This window comes from Anoplophora glabripennis, unplaced genomic scaffold (assembly GCF_000390285.2).
Source record: "Anoplophora glabripennis isolate ALB-LARVAE unplaced genomic scaffold, Agla_2.0 scaffold1672, whole genome shotgun sequence".
Classification (NCBI taxonomy): Eukaryota; Metazoa; Arthropoda; class Insecta; order Coleoptera; family Cerambycidae; genus Anoplophora; species Anoplophora glabripennis.
Window position 1 is genome coordinate 5,707 of NW_019417747.1, and position 24,542 is coordinate 30,248.

A 24,542-nucleotide genomic window follows, 5' to 3' on the forward strand; every position below is an offset into this window, starting at 1 on the left:
TTCTGGCTAATACTTTTATTGTTTACAAAGTTTCCTATATTATGAGGTTCTAATTTTGGAAATGCATCACTTACAGAAATATTCAGATTATCAGACACACTATTTAAACCAGTACTATCTATGCTTTGCATTGCCATTATGGTAAATACATTGATGGATAATATTGACAACATGATATTTATTTTGACATGTGTAAAATGACAGTGGCTTCGATTGTTTACCAAAATCTAATTTATCAGTATAAAAATTAACACGTATATACAATAAGAGTTCTCCTCTTATAAAAGAGTATATGTGAGCAATTCGCTTACACTGAAACCAATTTTTAATATTTCACATGAAAGAAAAATTAACATACAATAGGACTGTTACAGGCACTATATTAACTATTAAAATCAGTAGATTGAATACGTCATTATTCCTGCTATCTAGTTACAATATTTGTACAAGATCATAATTACACACAATTAAATAAAATAATAAAAAAATACAATTAAAATATTCCACTTTTTAAAAGTAGCGAATGTGGAATAATAAAGAGGACGAATGATCCTGATAAGACGTTGAAGCTTAAATGAGTCAATTTCATACAAGAATATAAAGTGTGATTCCACTAAAACAGTATAAAATTGCGACTTCAAATTTGATACAGATTTAACTAAAATGTAATATAATTTGTAACAATAAGAGATTTCTTCGTTGATATTATCGCCGCTCGGAGAACATACCTAGTTAATTTTGACTAGTTTGACTAAAAAGTAAGACCGCAGAACTTGTCCTCAACTAATCTGAATGTTTCATAGTCCAGGCTTCTCCAAAAAAAGTTCAAATGTCAGTCTTGAAGTGATGTTTTAGGCCTGTAATAAGAAACTTAGGTATATTAAACAATTTGTTATAATGTTTAAATATATTTATTGAATATTGATAAAAATTTATGAGAAAATAGTAAATAATCACAACGAAGTATCGGTCTAAAACTATCTAAAAACCGATTGTCACATTAGTTTAAAGTAAATAACATAACTTCAATGTATATTGTCAATGTAAATTTTAATAGCAGCTATGTAGGCACTTAAAAGAGGAATGTATAAATAATATATAAAAAAATCTTAGAATCCTTATCTCAAATATTTTATAAAAAAGTAGAAAACTTTTTGTGCATTTATATTTAGTGGACACCCTGTTATTTTAATAAAATACTGAAAAAAAAATCCCTCGAATTTAATTTCAAAATTTCGAAAAGCGCCTACTTTACATTGAACTAAAATGGTTTACATAAGTTTTTTTCTGGTCCAAGAGATATTGCTGAAGAGTAAAAATTACTTACAAACTTTTTATAAATTTCAAGAAGGAATAAAAACTTATGTAAACATTGTTACCTGATATTTAAGTCTTATATGATTATCTTCTACATATAAAACTACCAACATTCATATATGATTCCATTTCTACATTATAATGACTACCACCATAAAATAATAAATTATGTGAATCAATGTCATACATTTATGAAATATTTACATACATACATAAGTTACAGTTAGGCAGCATACTATTGCTGGTTTTAAACAAATTAGTAAAATATATGTTAAATAAATAACCGTTACTTAATGTGAAAAATATGTATATTTTTGTGGATGTTGATTAGACACTGCATATCTTTTAATCAATTTTGAACTATTTATATTAAATTATTATCTCAAATTAAGGTAGTTCTACAAATAAGTATAAGCCCAATAAAATTATTAAGTAAATACAATGAGGGCAAAAATTTATAACAAATTTGCTATTTTATGAAATCTACAACTTCTAAAAGAAATCACAATTTGTAGATTTTGCTTTATTTGTTCTCTTTTTCAAACATTCAACAATTGAACAAAAATTCTCACAAATATAGTAACAAAAACTTCGATGCATCTATTTTTAATAGAAAAATCAAGATACAGTCAAAAGAATAAACATAATAAGCTCAAGAGAAGTTATTAACTGCTAGGCTAAACTTTTCCCTAACCCTTTTTATAATTTCTAATATATTATACCTATTAATGCCATATCCTTTTGATTTCATATCTCCTAGATAGGTCTATCAAATTTTTATCACTGTATTTATTCAGAAAAGCACTCTTGATATATGTTAAAGTTAAAATACTTATAGATATTTATACAGATTTACTGTGTCATTCTGTAGAAAATATTATGTGATATAATTTACATATTCATGCATTGTATGAAAGATATAGCAAAAACAACAACTTCGAGTATTTTTTCTCAAAAATGGCATTTTTTAAATTACTAAATTTTTATTGCTAAAAAACTGATGTACTTTTAGAACAGTGTAGGAAGTTTTTACTGTATAAAATATATACTTTTCTATAAAAAAACGGGACATATTTGTATAAATAGACTTCAGTCTATTAAAGGGACAAAAGTCAAACCGAAAAACAAATGCAAACGTATAGTTTGGTGACTATATGAATGAATCTGAATTGAATTTTTCACTAAAACAGAATCTTTTTGTGTCCATACTTGAATGATGTCTCAAGGACAACCGTACTTTGACTTTAAATGACTAGATATTTAGTAAATAAAATTAAAATAAAACAACTTTAAATGAAAAGAACATTTTCAAGGTACCAAAACAATTTCAAAGAATATCAAAATAATTTTTTACTGTCTTATCTTTTTCAAAATAATTAAAAAAATAATAAGAAATTAAAATACAAAATGTTAATTCACTGTTAAATGAACAAAGCTTGAAGATTGATATAATTTTGAAAAATAACACCGACCACTTTGTTATCTAAGTTTTTTTCCTTAGATGCTTTACAAGGAAAAAGCAATTGTTGGAGACTGAAAGCCTTCCATTTTAAAGGAATATGGGAATCTTTAATGTCCTACATTTTCTTATCAGATTTTAAAGACAAGAAAATCTATACGTATAACTATGACAATTTTTCAAAACTTCCAAAAATCTACCTTCAAAATTCATTCATTTAACTGAAACAGTGAAACTGTAGTGTTTGAAAATCATATTAACTTGTATTAAATAATATGCAGGTTCATAATTTTAAACTCTTATGTTGATTTACCACTATTTATTGTGATAAAAAACAAAAAGGAGAAAATTTTACGTAAAAAAATCAAAAAGATCAAAGGGTTTGCCTTATAAATTTGTATCCAGTAGTTAATAGTTTAGAAGTTAAAGGGTGTTGAAAATAAAAAAGTTATTTTTGGGGATGGTTCAGAACTAATACTTTTTTAAGTTTTTCAATTGAAATTCAGTAGATATGGAAAATTTTTAACCTAGTTCAGCTTAATATATTAGGTTGTCAGTCACATGGCTTGTAATCATTTATGATGGCTCTGTATGTGTCTGGGTTGGAATTGAAATGAAGAAAAATTGTTTATTTCATTTTATAAAAAAATTGCTCTTGTTAAAAATTTCATCTTGTGTTCAAATGCACAAAAATGCAGTCTTTAAGTCAACCAGCTTATATAGGGCGTTTTCTTTTAAGAAATTATTAGAAATAGTGGATTTTATCCCTAGAATCAGCTACTATATTTCTATAGTCTTTTTGAATATGAATAGAATTTTTGAATAAGAATGACTTTACATAAAATGAAAAATAAAAAGTTTTTCACTGTCTTATTAAAATTTCTCTTTTCTTTTATTTTTATTTAGTCTGATAAAAATAAGAGTAATTTTATTCAGTAAACTTTCTAGAACTCTATGCAAGTAATTACTGTTCTTAATTTTTTCATGATCCAATATTTTTTTGTTTCCTTGAATTACATAAACAAAGAAATGGCCTATTGATTTGCTTTTAAGTAAATAGTACTTTGGTTATTTAATAATTGTAAAAAAGTTAATTTTTAGCAAAAGTTTAATGACAGATTTTAACATCATAAATTAACAAAAAAGGTTCCTTTAAACATATGTGTCCAGAAATGCTTTGATTTGAGATATAGGCTGCTATAATTATTTTTTTTTTAATTACAAAAAGAAAATCAGCTGAAGTGGTTTCAAATGTGTACAGGGGTATAACAAAAATTCTTGTATTTCATTTTTTTTCTTCCAAGTTACTATCAATTTGACTCATTGTTATGACAGTCTACTTTACAAAACTGCAATTTTGAACATCCTGTATACCGAAAAAGTAACGACATATTATAGGAACTATTTTAGTTAACAATGTGACACAGAATCTGCCTTTAAAGTCTAACTAAAGATTTTAGTAACATCCTTTATATTAAAAAGTTATACCCATAGTATTAAAAAAGCAAACATATATTTACATCTTGCCCAGAAAATTGAAAATTCCACGAAATGTTGAAGTGTAAAAAAATTATGATAAAAATTGTTAAAAGTATTAAGGTAATATATAATCATGTCCCTGAAAGAATTTCAAAAGTAAATGGAAATTGAACATTATTAATAACTAGCCTAACTGTATTATGTTTACCAAGTAATTATACTTCAGATGTTTATAAATTGATTCGAAGATTTTTATAAATTTATAAGAAATATTGGCGGTAATCAAAGTCAGTCTTTATCCTAGCATTCATTCCTACTACAAGTATATTTTCTACTTTCCTCCAAGTAATATATTTGATTCGTAAAAGATAAGGTAAGAAAAATTATTTGGTATTTTCTTTGTATCATATAATTAATGCACAAATAATAATACAAATCTGTATGTTTTCGTTAAAGAAATCTATTTTTCTATTTCTCGTAGTAAATTATTTTTATTAGTAGATTCAAAGTATCAGATGTTACATAATTTAATCTAATATATTATAATTATTATTTATTGTTATAATTTTATATTGTATAAGCAAATGAGAAATTAACTCATTATATTTTCATCATATTTTGAAAATAATTGTTGTTTAAACAATTTCAGAATATTTAAATAAATTTGTTTTTGATCTTTGATAAACAGTATATAATTTTATGTACTTACCTTTGATACTATAGAAAAATAAAGTTGATAAGTAAAGGAAGTTTAAAGATAAATAATCATCGGACTGTTGAAAGATCAATAATTATTAACGATAGGCATTTGAAAATACGCTAAAATTAAAAAAAANTTAGAAATACTTAACAATTCTAATTATAAAAAATTTGTATATACAAATATATATAATTGATGCAAAGTTACATCATACTAAATAAAATTCTATTTCAACGTCTTTATCAACATAGAAATATTGCCAAAACCATTTTTCAGTATACAATATTTTTTGCAAATACTTTTATTATTTCCAATAAATGTGGGATACATTTTTTTGATTTCTCTTCAACATGAAATGAATAATTTTTTCCAATAATTAATGAATTAAAAAACTATTATTTATAAAAAAATGTTATTAATTTGTATCCATATTATCGGCTAAGATAATTCAATGGTACTATATTTTAAAAACTATAAATTTTCTCTTCTGATAAACCTCTCATAAACACATGTCTTTCAGTCTTTATTTTTGTTCTAAAATGATTACTGTATTAAAATTTTCCATAAAGTGATTTGAAATTAATCACATAAAATGCCTACCTGAAAGATTTGAGCACAATCTTTAAATTAATTAATTATTAAAATTGTGTTTTCCAAAACAGAAAAATTTCATCACTGTTTTGATAACTACCTGTTATTATTAATATGGTTATAAAAAAAATACTAAAGAACCAAGTATATTGGGAAATGCGTTTTTCATAAAAAGAACTGGATTTATACTGAAAACTGAAATATATTTTCAGTGGTTGTCACTCAAATATACGATAAAAACACTTTAATTAATATCTACATTGCCTGGTGTTGATCTAGAATTTTCTTTTCTCAATAATAAACTCGTTTTGATACTATTGTAAGACTTTTTTCTATTGAACATTTTTGCCTTCAAAATATTAATGGATGAAAATCATTTTCCTGAAAATTATGGACTACATTCAGCAAAAAGTGATTTTTGAAAGGCTGTAACTTCGTGAATAATGGTCATATCAAGAAAAAAAACAGCATTTTGAAGCTTCTAGTTTTAAAATTTTGGTATTTTTTTTTCTACCGCAATCAAAAGAAATAATGTAAGGCAAAAATTTAACAATTTTGTTTTTCTAAACTGCACATAGTCTCGGGAAATGTTTTTCTGGCTTACTCAATGCCACGACCATTATGCCCGATTGATCAGTTTCAATTTGCTTTTTTTTTTCAATTTTCTGTACGATTATTTCTCATTGAGATTAATGTATTTATTATATTGAGTGAAAAGTCAGATACTTCAAAAAGTACCAATATTTGTAGATTTTTTTTAGTTCAATGCATGTCCAAGATGCTTGTAAATTTTGAAGTCGATGGTCGGACCGTTTTCCTTTCCTGAATGGTCAGTTTTATAAAGATTTATTGCCTCTTAAACATCAATTAATGATTAAGATGAAACAAATTTTCATGCATTATATTTTTCATTATTTTTGGATATTTGAAGAGTACTTAACGCTAAATTGTGAGAAAAATAATGCAAAAAAATTTAGTTCATCTTAATCCTTGTTTAAAGAGAAATAAACCTGCTTTTTAAATTTTTTATAAAACTGACGATTCAGAAAAGAAAAACGATTTCAAAATTTACAGACCTCATGGACATGTATTGAGCTAAAAAAAACCCTACAAACATCGGTACTTTTTGAAATATTTGCAAAGTAGATGTTAAAGTATTTTTTTGCATTTTTTCAAATTAATGCTGTATAAAAAAAAAATCTCAAATATACCAAAAGGCCCTTGAAGAGGATTGATTCAAGTTTCTAAAACCCACTGTCCGTTTGCTGTACGATCATTAGTTCATGAAATATCGATAATCAAAGAAAAGGCGACTTTTCACTCAATGAGAAATAATCATACAGAAAATAAAAATAAAAATTTTGTCTTGCATTATTTCTTTTGGTTGCGCCGAGATGAACAAAAAAATTTTTCATCTCAAGATTTCAAAACTAGAATCTTCAAGCTTTCAAGACGCTTTTTTTTCTCGATACGATCATTATTCACAAAGTTAGGGTCTTACAAAGATCACTAAAAAAATTTAGAAATTTTTCTATTTCTTTCATTTCTTTGCTGAGTTTAGATAAAACGAAAAAATGATATTAGAGAAATGTTTATTCAAGCTTTTTTCTACAGAATGAACATGATTATTTTGCATAATGATTCAAATTTATGTGATGATATTTTACTCTAATCAAGTTCCTGTATTTCAGTGCTCACCCAATCATTAAAATATTAGTGATTACTTAAACTGTTGGGTTGAAAATCGAGAAATGTCAGATTAACAATCAATTTAATTTGTATTTATAAAAATGTCATACATATTTGGTAATGTTTTCAACTATTTAATTAATAAATTTATATTTGAAAATACGCCTAATTGTAATTTTAATGAAAACATTTAAATTAGAAATAAAAAATAGTAAAATAATTATCTTGCCCAATCTTGAAATACTCCTTTAAGCATGTTGCCTAAAGGTAATAGCCCTCAGCCTACAGTCTGGGGCAATAATTACTAAATAACATGATATCCGCATCTCTATGACAAAATTATTTTGGTTTTATGAAAGCTCTTCTGTATTGTAGGTAATAATATACATACAATTTTCCAGTGACCAAAAATTTTGCATAATTAACATTTGTAAATTGTTACAAATTTAGTTCATTCTGCAAAATAACTTTAAATACATAATTTAAAGAAAAAGTTTGTACAAACACTGCTCTAACTCCATTTGTTTTACGTATATCAAAGGCAAAACTTTCAGGAAAGTGATTTTCAACTGTTAATATCTCAAAAACTGTTGAAAGTGTGAAAAAACTGTTATAAAGAAAAAAATCTTACAGCGAAAAGTTTTCTCCAGTGACATCACAATATGAGTAAGCTTTTTTGAAAAAATGGCCTAAGAACAGCCACCGGGCAGCCTAAATATAACTAAAAATTTTTTATTTTACATTTGAATGACAGTCTCTGAAAGTACATATAACACCTTTTAGAATTTAAATATCTTAAACTGCTTTCAAGGAAAACATGTTTGATAAGATAGCTACTGTTCACCCTGTACATACTGTTCCATTTTTTATTGGAATTTATGGTTTTGTAGAAACTATCAAAAATAGGAAAAATTAAGAACACGTTTTCGAGCTTGATTTTTTACCAATTTTAATTACAAAACAGGTTAAAAGATTTGTATGCGTTCAAAACTAGAGGACATAGAGGTTATGCGATAGGACATCTACATCTTATGTTTTTTTGTTCATGTCACCACTGAAATTGAACACTATTATAATAATTCTTTTAACCTGACTTACTGAAAGATTCTTATTAGATTTTGAATTTTTAACAAAGTACCTATATAAAAAAAATCTATAAATGAACTGCTTGTTATACGTGTCATTATTACTTTTGAATCCATCTAATTAAAAAAACGACAGTACTTAGCGATTAATGAACCACTATTTACCTAAAAATGTTCCGATTATGGTATATCGTTTCAATAATTTTCAATAAGCAACCTAAAAGTTACAGTTTTCGTTTTAATTGCAGCTTATTTAGCAGCGGATCCATGTTTGAAAATGATGTTAAGTGAATATCGAATTGTATACGAAAACAAATGAATGAATCAAATTCCTGATGAAACAGTTGAATTTATGTTGATAACCAGTTTTTCCCATCTTCCTAGTTTGTAATAAAAAATGGGTCAGTCCCTACAAATTATTACTTGCTTCTTAATTTGAATTTACCTCCTCACGTAAATCCAACAGTATTTTGTTAAAGTAAGTAGATAACAATAATTTCAATTAATTGCTAAAAAAGGATAATACTTAGAAAGTTTTTTGAGTTCTGTTGTGCATTTTCAATTGTGCAAAATTAGGTCTACATTAGGGCAACTTTTTAAATTCATCGGGAAAATGTTTGATGAATTATCTGAATCAGAAATAGCAGTTTGATGGAACAGCGATGACTAGATTAAAAAATGCTCCGATTGTTTTTTGAATTTTTTTATAACTTCACTATTTTGACTATAATAGAAAACTGATACTATGCCACAAACAAATAACAGTAATATCATTGTATATACAGGGTGATCACATTTAAGGTGTACATATTTCGTAAACTAGAAGATTTACAGGGTTGGTTAAGTTACAAGAAAGTTGCACCATTCCTGAAATAAGCTGAAAAAACTGAAAACTTGGTTTTTCTAATATCTCCCATATCCTTTTTATTATACAAGGTGTCACATTACAACTTGAGTATCGAAAATGGTTGTCGTTACTTGGAACAATTTTTATAAAGTTTGATGCGGCATTATTTCTTAATAAATTGTCCCTTAACTTGAATGCTTCAATTTAGTAAGTTACTACTATTGTAATTCGGATTGTTTTTAAATATTTCCGGTTTATCTTGACAACGAGAAATTTCCGGACACTAGTTTATTAATAAAAAACGTCTCATTTTTGAAAATTAGGAATAGTTATTCTGTGACACCCTGTAGAAAGTAGAATAACGAAAATTGGTACCTATACATAAGGCCATATGATCTATCTATTAGAAGGTTAAAATATCGTCCAGGCCTCCTAGATCCCTATGTTTTAATGACCAACTGTTGAACTCCGAACCTGATGGGTTTGATAAGCAATTGAATAGAAATGCACATTTTGTGAATCGCTTCTATGGAACTGATCGAATGGTACATAACAAAAAAAATGTTTTATTGAGATTTCGATAGACGCACATTTTCTATGAATTTAAAAACTTGCCCTTAAAATTATTTGATAACGACACAGTTAGATTTTTATGCCAAAGTTGAAAATGTCACATTTTGACAAAAAAACACCTAATAAATAAATGCATTTGAATATTCCTGCATTGAAAAAAATTTCCTACGAATAACATTGGGCACTGATAAATGTTTCATAATGAACACATTTGTATATTCATACAAATTTAAAAGATTAGTTTTAATCTAATGCAGAAAACGCGATGAGTAACATGTCGATTTCAAGCTTTATTGTGGCAAATTTCTGATTATACGAGTGTTATTGATTTATTACAATATTTGTTTTAAACAGAAATAAATTGAATTGTACATACGAGTGGGGGGCCCAAAATATAACCGGATAAAATTCGCTGCGTGTGCTTCTTTTGTAGTTCGCGCTTCTGCCACTAGATGAGTGTTATGTAACCCCTGAGCCAGTCTATCAAGTGGTATTGCTTGAAATGATTATAATGAGCACCTGAGACAGTTTTCCTGTCACGACTATTTCGACTTCTATGATTTTTTAAAATGGTTGATACTCGAAAACAGCGTGCGGCATTGAAATTTTATTTACTGTTCGATAAAAGTGCATCGGAAACTATTTATATGTTGTCTACAGCCTATAAAAAGCATGCCTTAAAAAGAATTCAAGTGGTATTCGCGAATCAATCGCAGCAACATGTCGATCGAAGACAATCAATGCACGGGACGGTCTTCCACTTCCAAAACTGATGAAAACGTGGAAAAAATTCGTGCGCTTGTGTACAAGGATAGCAGGTGTACTATTGACGTATTTGCTGAATTATCTGGTCTTAGTGCAACATTTTAATTGAAAATTTGCAATCGCCGCGAAATTCGTCCCCCAATTGTTGACTTCTGATCAAAAGGCGGCTCGTGTGCTGCTTGTCGTTACTTGTAGGACTACTTGGAAGTGGACGAGAACTTTTCGAGTGGGCATGAATCGTGGTGAGACAAAGCAATAGTCATCGCAGTGGAAAGCCACAAACTTCCTCGCCCAAAAAAGACCCGGCAAGTAAAATCGGCTGTGAAGGCAATGTTGTTTTTCAACTTTCCGTGGCATTGTTCGCTCAGAGTACGTCCTTGAGCTCAAACAGTGAACCAAGTTTTCTACCCGAGTGTTTTGAGTGTTCAGTTAAAACGGCCCGATTGTGAAGTGGGGACTGGTTCTTCCACCACGACAATGCTCCAGCTCATACAGCTATCTTTGTGAGCGAAAAATTGCATGGCACCACTTTTTACCGGTGGGTGCTAGATCAGTTGAGTACGGTGGTACTCAACTGATCTTGCGCCCTGTGATTTTTTTTGTTCCTATATTGTCATGGTTCTTCCACCATGACAATGCTCCAGCTCATACAGCTATTTCTGTGCGTGATTTTTTAGCGAAAAATCGCAAGACACCACTTTATCACCCACCGTACTCAACTGATTTTTTTTTTGTTCCCCCGGATATAAAGGGCCAAAAGAGAAACGTTTCGCCGACATTCCGGAAGTGAAAAGAAAATAGAAGGCAGAGCTGCAAGGCATCGGAAAGGACAAGTACGAAAGATGTTTAGCGTAGTGGAAAAAACGTTTGAAGCGGTGTATTAGTGTTAATGGATTATTTCGAAGGCGATTGATGTTTGTAACCCGAAAAAATAAATTATTTTTCGGTTATTCTTGGGTCCCCCCTCGTATTCCTGTTTCTTCATCAGCAAGTCCACAACTCTATTTTATTTAGAAGCTCCGAAGTTTTTATAATAAGCTGCGCATTGTATGATTTCCTGAACTGCACTGTATATGCAGTAGGATTAAAAAAGAATATTAGTTATAATCTCGGAAAAAAATACTGTGGGGTATTTTGTTCTTCACATACAGAGTGGGCCATTAGTGTGAGAAAGTAAAATAACTCCCTTGTTATTCATAATACAGGAAAAAAGTGTATATAAAAGTTGTACAGAATCGAAAAACCTAAGGGACAAAATTAATTTGAAACACACAGGGCGATGAGTAAAAACGGGACACGCCAAAGATTACATTATTTAAATGGAACACCCTGTATATTTTTAAACATATGGATTTCCGAGAAAATTCTATATATGGCAATATAAGCAGTTTAATATTTTAGTGCAGGGTTGCCAAGTTATGGACAAAATTCTTCGAATTTTGAAAAAAACATGACTTCGAAGAAGTTGTATTAACTTTCAACTACTACCACTTGGAGCAAAAATATTTGACAGAGTTATAGGCTAATGTTAGGCAAAGACTCCTATTTAGCTAATATCGATATTTTATACTGGGCATTTTTTATAATACGATCATTTTAAGAAAGTTCAAACTAAATTTTCTAAAATTTTTCAAATGGAACACCCTGTATTTTATTGTTCTATTTTATTCACATATCAGTCCACTTCAACTTTTATGAAGTATATTCTGCACCTAAAGTTGTTAATTTTTAAGATATAACAATTCTGAAAAACCTAATTTTTATTATTTTTGGTCGCACGAAATGGCTTTGGAAAAAACTTTCACATTGTGTCAACTTGTCAGTTCATAATTTATCATTTCATTTTGAGTTAATTTTATTAGTTAATATTTATTTGCGGTATTCTATAAAATAATAAAAATTAAGTTTTTTCAGAAATGTTGCTATATCTTAAAAACTAACAATTTTAGATATAGAACATGCTTAATAAAAGTTGAAGTGGACGGATATGTGAATAAAATAGAACAATAAAATACAGGGTGTTCCATTTGAAAAATTTTAGAAAATCAAGTTTAAACTTTCTAGAAGTGATAGTATTATAAAAAATCCCCTATATATAATATCGATGTTAGCTAATATAGGAGCCTTTATCTTAACATTTGCCTGTAACTCTGTCTAATTATTTTGTTCCAAGGGTTAGTAGCTGAAAGTTAATACAACTTCTTCGAGGTCACGTTTTTTCCAAAATTCAAAGAATTTTCTTCCTAAATTGGCAACCCTGCACTAAAATGATACAACTGTTTATATTGCCATATACAGGGTCGGAAAGTCCCCATGGTTCATCGGCCGTTACGTGAGAGCGATAAAATAAGTCATAGAAATTCATGCGATAGAGAAGGATGGCTATAATGAAGGCGTCACATAGTCACCGCCCGTTTCGTCCTTCCACAAATAAGATCCACTTCCATTTGTAATTCAGGGACCGGTAGTCATCTTTGTTTTCGTCGTTTGCCTTTTCTGTAATAGATGTCACTACTTATACAATTCCGACTTCGTATTCCAATATGTTAATACAATCCGTTAACAGAGGGCAGCGCAATTTGTCTAAGGTGTGGCTCAGCCCTAGAACGAGTGATGCCAGATCTACAGATTTTTTTTGGAATTGGGGAAATAGGGAATTTTGCTTTATTTCTTGGGATTTTTAAGTCATTTTAAAAAGTATACTTAAATAACAACTAAATGAACTTTAAATGCAGCTGAGCACTATACTCCATTTGAATAACTTCTCAGTAGGGGAAACAAGGTCACTAGATTTACAGAGGCATCTACTAGCTACCGTAAATTTTTCTTTGTTACGCATTGTGCTGCCCTCTGTTAACGGATGGTATTAACATATCGGAATACCGAAGTTGAAATTGTATAAGTAGTGACATCTATTAAAGAAAAGCCAAACGGCGAAAACAAAGATGACCACCGGTCGCTGAATTACAAGTGGAAGTGGATCTTATTTGTGGAAGGGCGAAACGGGCGGTGACTATGAGAAGCCTTCATTATAGCCATCCTTCTCTATCGCACTGATTTCTATGACTTACTTTATCGCTCTCACGTAACGGCCGATGAACCATGGGGACTTTCCGACCCTGTATAGAATTTTTTCGGAAATCCATGTTTAAAAATATACAGGGTGTTCCATTTAAAAAATGTAATATTTGGCATGTCCCGTTTTTAATCATCACCCTGTGTATATCAAATTAATTCTGTAATTTCGGTTTCTTGATTCTGTATAACTTTTATATAAACTTCTTTTTTGTTTTATGAGTAACAAGGGAGTTATTTTACTTTTTCAAATTAATGGCCCACCCTGTATATGAAGAGAAAGATAAATTACAGAATTTACGTCTCTTTTTTTAGCTCTATAGAAGTATTTAATTTTTATGTTCCTCGATCAAATTATAAAAATATAATTATTAAGAGAAGATATAACTTTAAAAATTTTCATATATGGGTAATTTTTATCGTTTTGATAATTATTACTTCGAATTACTAATTTTGTTAACAACTATATATTTAATTCAATTTTAACTTGTACACATTTTTCTAAAAAGATTAAAACATGTACATACCAAAAGGCATGTTAAATGCAAAGTGGGTACTTCTTCGGTTTTGATGATACAAAGAAAATAATTCGTTAAAAAAATTTCTTTTAACACATGAATTATTTTAACAAATAAATACTAAACAATACGAATATAACACTGAATTGATATGTCCCGTAACATTTTTCTCAATTAAATTTTGACTTCTTTAATAAAACGATCAGTGCTACTAAAAACATTTGTGAAATAATTAATACACAATAATAAAATATAAAAAGTATAACTGTACTTGAATTATCAATCTCTAAAATAACAATTTAACCAGTTTCAACTATAAATACTAATGAAATTTTCACTTTTAACTTTTGAAATAAAAGTAAGTTAAGAGGCCCCCGCTGAGAATCAGAGAACCCCCTATAACTAAAGGTATATATAAAGACCTCTTCAGTTGTGTCCACTGTTCGTTAATCTGTTGGCGTCGTTTCATGTCCCGGACTTGAGCCTCCAAGTTTTCTTTTCTTTCCACTCGTTTTCTGTGTCTTACTTCTGACGGAGATAATCTAAAAGAAAACATAAAATACATTAAATATTATATAATTTACAAAACGTATTATGTGGGGTGGTCAATTTTGTATTACTGAGATATGCAGTATGCGCCCAAAGTATGGAATAAATTCAGTAAAAACGAAACAAATTTTTTTTGGGAAAAATCCTCGAACAGGTCGATTTTTAATTTAAAAAATACATATTTTAGCATAAAAGGCGATTTTTAACCGTCATTTGTTTTCGAGTAATGACGTCATCGACATTTTTTTTTAAATAGCAACCCCAATTTTTTTGTTGATTCTGAAAGATCGTTTCATTGTCGATCCGACTCCGACAGTATTAAAATGTTGCCATCTTACATAGGAAAGTTTTCGAGTAAATAACGATTGAATGTCAGAAAACCCAAACCAATTAAAATAAAGCAAAAACGTTATCAAATTTAGTTTTTCGAAATGCCTGAAGTTTTTTATGGATCACGTAGGTGTAAATCTTTACAAAGTGTTACTGCTATACAGACTTTCTGAGTATTGTAAGCGATATAAAAATTATTGTTGAATTTAAAGTATTATGGCACATTTAACTGTCACACAAAGAATTGAAATTTTAATTCTTATCGGATGCGGGGATAAGACTAGAATGCAGCAGGAAGTTTGCGATTTATTTAATGAAAAACATCCAGATCGCCGTCTCAGCCAAACTGACGATGTTGTAGATATTCCAAAACCTGGACGTCCAAGCATTAGTGAAGATCATAAACAGAACATTTTGATGAGTATGGTAGATATTAATAATAATAATTATTAGTTAAAATATATTCTCCTTTTCTGTAATAAATGCTCTACAAAAGTCAGGTTCATATACATCGTTGGATTCAGAAAATAAATCTGCACAATAATAAATAACAAAAAAACTATATTGCCAGTTGAAAAAAAAGTTGACCATCGTTTTTCAAAAAAAAAGTAAATAAGCTCTAAAAGGCTCTCTCTATAGTGTATTTAGAGTCATTTCATTTAATTTTTTGTTTTTTAAAATCAGACTATAAATAACCGAGTTATGGCTTTTGGCATTTTTTAGGAGACAGCCTGTATATCAAATTGTATTATAGCCATATACGATGATTAATTTATTTTTTTGTTCTCTACTTCCAAAATATAAAAAGCAACCCTCGTATCCCACAATATCGTTAGTTAAAAATTTCTTTCTGACTACTGTGATAAGAAAAATTCATTGTCTCCCCATCCAACAAAAATTTATGTCTTAAGAAATTTTTATATTTCAAACAGTTAATGAAATAATGAAAAGTGGGGAGGTTTCAAATTGGTATAGTTTATAAGTAATAAACTATTTTAACAAATTTCTAAAATTACCTGTTTACAGAATTTGCTAAATCTGACTTATCAGAGACAGAACCATCAGATTGTGGATCAAGCTCGTCTTCTTCACTCTCTTCTTCTTCTTCTTCTCCTGCTGGAACCACTGGCAAAGGTCCACTAGGAATATAAGTCTGAAAATACCGTATTTATGAGAAGTTCCACTTAATGCATATCTAGTTACTTTTTCAAAAGTATCACTATTTTCATAATTTAAGTCGTCGTCTGAAACACTTTTGGGGATATTTGGAAGTGGCCGATCAAGAGATGTTCCATTCTGTTTCTTCAGACTATCCATTCTAGGAGGGGGTAATGGGGGAGGCTCGTCATCTTCTGATTCGGACACTTCATGGTAGTCGGGTATAACCTAACAATTATTTTTAATGCAATGGCGAGTTAGATTTACATTATCTATTATACATTTACTTATTTTTATGACATACCTCATCTGGTTCCGAATTATTTTGGTTAAGTAATTGTTTGGCACCTTCGATTATCGCCTGATAAGAAAATCTAAGTTGTTCAGGAGTCTGAATAAGACCCATTCGATATTTTCGCATTTCTAATAGAATTTCCTTAACATCTACAGAATTTAGGCCGAATTTTTCAATCTTAAAACAAGTAAAATCTGCAATTAATGATTACGATAGAAGGGATTAGGGTCAAAGTTTCAACAATAATTAAAATTTGTTTACAAGTATCAAAACTTATATGTTGGACTGGAAAGTGGGTAAATGGAAATTATAAAAATGTTAAATGCAAAATTAACTATTTCTCTAAGAAAAAATAATGAAACAGTTCAATACATTTGATGAGTGGTATAAGAATAACTATTATATTTTGCTTACAAATATTTCTAAATATTTCAAGGTGATTATAATGTCCAACTACAAAATAGTTGTCACTCCTGTGATATCTTATAAAAAAAAAATCAATAAATGTTGATTCAATTTAGAACAGTTAAATTTTATTTAAATTTGCTTCAATGTCTGACAATTCTATATTAAATGCGCTCTTCTTTGATTTACGATTTCAAAACTTTAGCGAAATTTGTCCACTTGCACGAAGAATATTTTACACATTTAAAAAATATATCAATATGTTATTTTCCCATTGTTACAAAATTAAAAAATAAGTTGGAAATTTAAAATATACTTTTAAACAATAGTTGTGGCATTTTAAAACCGAACTCTAACATTCTAATCTTGTTTTCAATTAAATTAAAATAGTGGAGAGTGAAGTAGCTCCACCTATATTTCCCTTTTTTCTGACTACCTAGTTTGTGACTCTCCCTAATGCACATCTCTGTAATTGTTTATTCACATTCACATTACGCTTGATAAGCTGCAACTAAGTATGGATTTCCAAACTTTTGTTTTCTAAATATGCATATTTTTTATTTAATAATTTACTTACAAGAACCAAGCAAGAATCCACAAGGCAAAATGTTCCAGACCTTCCAATTCCCGCGGAACAATGTACAATTGCTGGGCCAACAGATGTTTCCAACACTCCTTCACTTCTTACTTTCCGAAGGAACTCTAAAAAAGCTGTTGGAGAAGAAGGCACACCAAAATCTGGCCAGGTAATATAATGAAATTGTAATATATCTCGTGATTTGCTAGTTTCAGTATCAGTCAATCTAAGAATCCTAGTTAAATAATAAGAATGGTCTTGTTGTTCTAAATATTCTACAGAAAGGCCAACATCGCTTAAGGTCATTATATGGTCACCTCCAATTTTTGCGGGCCAATATTGATAACACTTTTCTTGCCTTTTTTCTATTAGTTTGTTTAACATTAACACGGCTTTCGCTTGTTGTTCCCATACCATCAACCAAAAATGACTAACGGTATTTGCAAGTGGGCCTTGTGTTAAAATATATCTTCTATTTGCTTTCTCGACTTTTATCAAATTTGCATTAATATAATCAGTAGAACCTCTCTGTAATATTATTCGACTGTGATCATAAGGACTTACGTCTCTATATCGATTCAAAACCTTGTTTTGTGGCTTAGTGGCTTCTGAATAACTACTGTTGTCTTTTAAACTTTTTGACCTTATTCTCTAAAAATGACATATTTTAGTTAATATAATCGATGAAGAATTTTTTGTTTATTCAACAACATTAACAACATTAAAAAAAATATACATTGTTCTCATTGTATTTTGATTAAAAATATATTTCAAAAACAGATGTTAAATAAAACGAAATATATTACAAATCATATTGATAGTAACATTCAGAATTACTGCTTTTATGATTTAATATTCCTTTATTAAAAATATTAATAGCTCAATAGCATATACATACTACGACTGTGAATTAATTTTGAGGGATTTACAATAGGTGGCGTAACTTATGCTATATTGCATCAGACACTTCTGTAACTATATTCATGTAAAAGCTCTGTAAGCTCTCTCCGAAGATGTCGAATCTTCGTCTTGTTTAATTCAAAGAAAAATGCTGAAACTCAGCAGGTGCTGTTGGAAATTTACGGTAAACATACTCCATCGATAAAAACGTGTGAGTATTGGTTTCAACCTTTTAGAAGTGGTGATTTCGATACAATTGACAAAGAACGCCCTGGTCAACTGAAAAAGTTTGAAGTTGAGGTATTGGAAGCACTACTCGACCACGATTCATGTCAAACACAAGATGAACTTGATGAATCTTTGAATGTTGATCGTATAATAGTTTCTACCATTTAAATGCACTCGGTATGATTTAAAAGCAAGGAAATTAGGTGCTATACGAATTGATACGATACAATTTTTTACATGTGAGCAATTGCTTCAACAGCAAAAATTGTACCGTTACTGATGATGAAAAATGGATAAGCTATGATAATCCTATGCGTAGAAAATCATGGGGTCTTTCTGGTCATGCATCACCATCGACGGTAAGGCCGAATATTCATGAAGCTCATGCTCTGTATTAGATGGGACCAGCTTGGTGTTGCGTACTATGAGCTGCTTCAGCCGAATAAAATCATTGCTGCCGAATACAATTGATGCGTTTGAGCCGTGTATTGAAGGAAAAACAGCCGTAATTCAAGTAAAGGCAGGATAAAATAATTTTTCAACATGACGAAGCTCGTCCACATGCTGCTCATGAAGTTAAAAAATACTTAAGATCGCTGAAATCGCAAACTCTGCTTATATTTAACCACCATGTACCTTCGAAGTCAGCATCATATCTAATTTAAAACATTCTATATATAATTAAGTTAACGATTTGAAGACATTTTATTGAATTCCTAGACTATGTATTTGCTGTATATTCTGTCACTTGTCAGTATCATAAGTATTTAGCTTAATAAAAAGTGTGCTTAATAATTATTCTAATGATACCGTAATTTCAAGGTAGAAATAGATTAAATATTCAGAAATTGTATAAAATTAAAGATACCAAGAGAAAAGCAGCACGGTTTTTTTCAATAGTTTGTTATGTATGTATTATACATATCATATATATTTTACAGATTTTTTTTTTATGCAGATAAAAATCAATGATGACATACTCAACTATTTTCAAAATAAAGCACAATGTTGTAACGTTAATAAAACTGAAAATTTCTGCAATTTCCTTTTAGAATTTTTTTTTCTAAGAAAAGTTTTCTATGTAGTCTGGAAATCATCCCCTAAAAAACAGTATCAGTACCATGTTTTATCGTTAGACTATGATTACTTCAATTTTCACTAGCCATCGTTGGTGGGAACAAAATATATTTCTCACAACTTAAGAGCGGATCTGCTCTACAAGAACATAGAATTAATTGCACTAGGATATTAATTTTAAAATAATACTGAATACTTATTATTAGTTTTTTTTAATATAAATAAATGTAAGCATCTACTTGTAAATTTGAAGAAAATAAAGAATGTAAATGTATTTCGTATGTAAATCATTAATAATCAACAAATTTGTTTAAAAGTTACTCAGAACTTTCAACTACATAAAATCTATTCCATGAATATGATTACAAACAATGACAAGTTTTAAGTAATGACTGTAGATAATACTAAAATTTCCATTTAAAATTGATAGGTTTTATTGTTTTCAGATTTATTGTTGGGAATTAATGAGTAATTTTACTATCTAATTTAATATAAAATTTAATTTCAAGGGGTGAACGGCATAAAATAAACAAAATTTGAAAAACTTCTCCCGCTTGTACTTGTATCAGAAATAAAATGTTCACTAAGTATCCATTATCAAAATGAAGTATCAAAATACTCAGTGATGATCGCACAAAAGATATTTTCTTAAATACATCAATTTTCACTACCAAATTATAAAGTAACAAATTGATGCACTATACAGGGTAACTCATTAATAAAGGTACACATCTTAAGGGAAGATTATAACAATTGAACTGAATATGTTTTATTCGAATATTACTCCTCTTCATGCTACGGTGTTCAAATTGAAAAAATGTTTTCTATTTTTTGTAATATTTTAAGTACATACAGAGTGTAACGTAAAGATTGGGAATAAATTAAATGGTGGATTTTTTATTTAAAAAAATAAATATTCATATAAAGTTTATGCTCTACGGGTTTTCTTTTCAAAGCTACAGGGCGCTAAAATATTTCAAAAAATTTATTTTTTTAATATCACTTTCAGTGCAAAAGTCTTTTTTCAATGCCTATTTGACCATGTTAGGTGCCTGAGTCGAAACATACTTCAATGTTTTTGTTATTTTTATTTTCCAATGTGCAGTGGAAAAAAATGGTATTTACAAAAGTTTTATTTACGGAAAAATTACAAGAGCTAGAAATAAAACGCAAGAGGGTAATTTTGTTTAAAATAAAAAGTTGATCATAAAAAAATATTAAAAAAATGTTTTTACTAGTGGCGTACCACAATTTTGTTCGCAAAACCTTACGGTACAATCCGTTCTCATGTCGCTGAGTAACTTACAAAGTCAATCTTTTTCCTGTTACTAGAAGATTATCAAATTAAGCTAATGCTAAAATTTCGTTCCATTATCTTATAATGTTTGAAAGTTATTGCAGAAAAACTAAATTTTTTGAAACTTTTTAGTGCTTGGAAAATAAAACCCGTAGAGCATAACTTCATATGAGAAGAATTTATTTTTTAAACCAAATAAACCACCGTTTAATTTATTCCCAACCTTTACCCAATATAGGTGGTAATTATGAATATGGTAATTGGTGGCGCTAGTTACGCTCTCCTATCAGTGCAGAAATATGTCTTTTTTGCCCTTCGAATAATTGAATTTCCAGCAAGAAATTATTAAACCGAGTTCAATTCTAAATAAAAAAGGCATATTTAATATAAATATCTAAACTCAACTTACTTTTCTTTTTAATTTTTGCTAGCCTAAATTGTATATTCATTAATTACTCTATAATGCGTTTCGATTTCGTTTCAGTAGCGGGTAACAAAAATTTATATTTAAAAAAACCTTAAAATCCAGTTTTGGAAAAAAAATTATCAAACAAAAGTTGTTGCTTTTGAGCTAAATGTTGGTTCAAATATTGGCTCTTATTTTGGGACACCCTGCATAAAATTTCTTCTTTTTATTCTGGTAACTATGTCACTGATAAAAAATTACATCAGAAAAGTTTCTAGATTACAAATAATAAAATTACAACCGATTTAAAAAAAAAGCAATTTTCAGTTTTTCTAAATAAAATTCAAGTGAATTGGAATGCAATTGGTTTTGCATGGGACATTGATAAGCTTTAAATTCTGCATTACTTTGCCCTTTTAAGATTATGTGTATCTCTAATTGCTTCCGACATCCTTGTAGTGATTACATTTGATTTATCATTCGGCAGAAATGCATTAAGCTTTTCGTAAGCCCTAGACCATTTTAATTGTTTACATATAATCTTATAAGGTTTTCGAAACAACATAATTACTTTGTATTTTACAATTAAGATGTAAGTTCAAAACAAAACATATAAATTCATTAATTTCCACAGAAAGTGAAATAGTAAATTTAATTTCTGTGACTTCTATGTGTATAAGATACTAGGGCCTTCGGTTCAGCTTGCACATAAACAGGATGTCTAATATTCAGTGTATATGGACAACAAAGTTTTCAGATCAAAATAAGAAAAGTTAGTCTTAAATATTTACGAGAAAAAACTTGAAAAAAGCCCATTTCTCTGTGACAAAACAAGAACTGAAGTTAGTTTTGTGAAAACATCCGCAAAAAAAATAAGAGTATATCTGCTTAGGTATGGAAGAATTTTTTTATTTCTATAAGTTCAATTACTTCAATTACAAAGTTAAAAAAGTACATATTATATCAAATTTCATTTCAATCTGAGAAACACTTCAGTTATTCGAAAAAACTAACATTTTTTGTCCTCTAGAGATTAAATAAAGTAACTTTGGATAGAACTAAGTCACCTCATATCGATCCAACAATCTGTTTATGTGTAGGTTAAAATAAATTTGAAACTATTAGTAATGCAACATTCCACTGAGAAAACTATTAAGTATATTCATATTCCCAAATTGGATGTTAAGAAAAAAAAAATTAAATTTGTGAGGTATTGTGTTAGGTACTACTAAATATTTTTAAATAATTTTTTCCACCTGGATTATTTTCAAAAATTACTAATTTTCATAGAAATGTGAAGGTGCAGCATATATTTTTGCAAATTCATCCCAGTTACGTTAACACTATAGGTGGTTAATAATATCTTAAGAAATGTTTAATAATAATAGCAGTACTAGGGTGTGAAATGACATCATTTTATAGGTCTTAGTTTTCGTCTTATTGTTAACGTGCTTTGTTTTTTTAAATTCGAACCAACAGATGTTGAAAAATGTGCTTGCAAGTTCTGCTATTGATACAATATAAAATCCAATTTAACATATTTAAAAAAAATTTATAACTCCTATGTAAGCAAAATTGATGATAGGCATTTCTGTGGAAATTCCAGGGACCTGCCAGTGGCATCCAGTGCCTTTATACAGAAGTGTACTTAATGTCCGTATATCACCCCCATAATAAAAAGTGTAATTCATTTCAGTACAATTATGTTAACAAATTTATTTTTTTTTCAAATATTTAAAATGTTGGTACCCTTACTATCCTGGTGCCTGTGTACACCACACATATTGCACATTGTGTCAACATGCCCCGCTCATAATTAGTACTTCCCAAAATAATACAGCAGGAATATTTTCCATACACCACCAACTAAAATTATTGATTAAACTTTAATGTAACATAAGTTAACAAAAAATGTTCTTATAAATATACATCCGAATACCTACCTTTAATTTCAAGACTGTTAGAGGTAGTTGTTTAATACTTTATTTCATTCACGGTTTAAAGGATAGTTGTATTATTATGTCAAAAATAACAATACCTACTGAAGTTAATATTTTTCCAATATTTAACATTCCGTTTTTCAAGAGCAAATAATTTCTGGACAAGTTTATAAGAACTATTTTTGTTAATTTTTGTAGAATTTTACATTAAAGAATGGACAAGCATTTCAGTTACACACTTTATAATGAAAAGTTATTAAGGTTTTTTTCATTACCATACTTTACTTATATAAAATGTGATGGACATATGATGGATGAATCATTGTATCCTCGATTGTATCCTAAACTATTTACATCAGCTATATATTGTATTGTATTTGTAAATAGATTTTATATATGTTGACGAATACATGTAATATACACATTATTAATGACCATTACTTCGAGTAATTTTTTTTAAAGCATGTAATTGTGAATTGTAAAGTTTTCACATGTTGATTACATGAAGGTCAATGAATGTTCGATAATTAAATAATTAAAAGAATTAATATGAGCCTGAAATACCTGATATACTACCGGCCACTCATTTTTAGCATTAAGCTCCAAATATTCTGTTTCAATATTGTTGCCAGATGTCATTGTGTCAATAATATACACCATTAAATAACCCTAAAAAAGAAACGTTAATCAACATTTCATCACATACCTAATTTATCTTTTATCTGAAACACTTCTTGACAAACCTCAATAACAAAATTTACTGTAAACGTTCAACTACCATTTTTAAAAAGAGACGAAATTTCAGAAAATTATACAAACCAAACAAAGAGAGGTGACTCCTCAACAACTTTCTAAGAAAACAGATGTCAATTATTTTTTTAACCTCTTCGTTGGTTATGGTGGAACCTGTATTATCTATAATATGAATTTTGAGTTGCATACCTTTATCCAACGATTTCATTTCAATGAGGTTGGCGATAGAGAAGGGACAATCATCGATATGTAAAAAAAGTTGAAACTTAGGCCCATCGAATGGAGGTATAAATTTTGATATTTAGGCCCGATTTTTGCATTGACTTTTTATTAAATAGTTTCCATATGACATTATAACTTAATTAATCGGAGGCTAAGTGAATTGAATTTACATTTTTGTATGAAAGTGTTGAAATATATCAGTAGGCTAGTAGTTAAAGTATGACATAAACTTATAGATTCTTTATTGGTTAAAATAACTTTTAATTTAAGAAAAAAACATTGATTCTTGATTAAATACTCGGTTAAA

General features: G+C 28.8%; 1 protein-coding gene across 3 annotated transcripts; it reads right to left on the reverse strand.

Annotated features, from left to right (window-relative positions):
- Window positions 1-24,154, reverse strand: LOC108915993 (tyrosine-protein phosphatase non-receptor type 61F). Of its 3 annotated transcripts, XM_018722169.1 has the most exons (8): window positions 24,004-24,093; window positions 23,825-23,929; window positions 17,413-18,063; window positions 16,440-16,607; window positions 16,181-16,363; window positions 15,994-16,130; window positions 14,521-14,640; window positions 1-857 (listed from the first exon to the last, which is right to left on the reverse strand). In XM_018722169.1, exons 2-8 carry the CDS (start codon window positions 23,918-23,920, stop codon window positions 833-835), a joined length of 1,380 nt encoding a protein of 459 aa, XP_018577685.1. In that variant the 5' UTR covers window positions 23,921-23,929; window positions 24,004-24,093; the 3' UTR covers window positions 1-832. The 3 variants fall into 3 exon arrangements, with proteins under 3 accessions (XP_018577685.1, XP_018577683.1, XP_018577682.1); XM_018722167.1 differs by lacking the exon at window positions 1-857 and having other exon boundaries at window positions 14,345-14,640; window positions 24,080-24,154; XM_018722166.1 differs by lacking the exon at window positions 1-857 and having other exon boundaries at window positions 14,345-14,640.
- Window positions 24,155-24,542: the final 388 nt, after the last annotated feature.

Coding starts and splice junctions, on each gene's coding strand:
- LOC108915993 (XM_018722167.1), bottom strand. CDS start 23,920: ATGGTGTATATTATTGACACAATGACATCTGGCAACAATATTGAAACA. Junction 16,608..17,412: donor TGGATTCTTGCTTGGTTCTT/GTAAGTAAATTA, acceptor ACTTGTTTTAAG/ATTGAAAAATTCGGCCTAAA. Junction 16,131..16,180: donor ATAGTGATACTTTTGAAAAA/GTAACTAGATAT, acceptor CGGTATTTTCAG/ACTTATATTCCTAGTGGACC.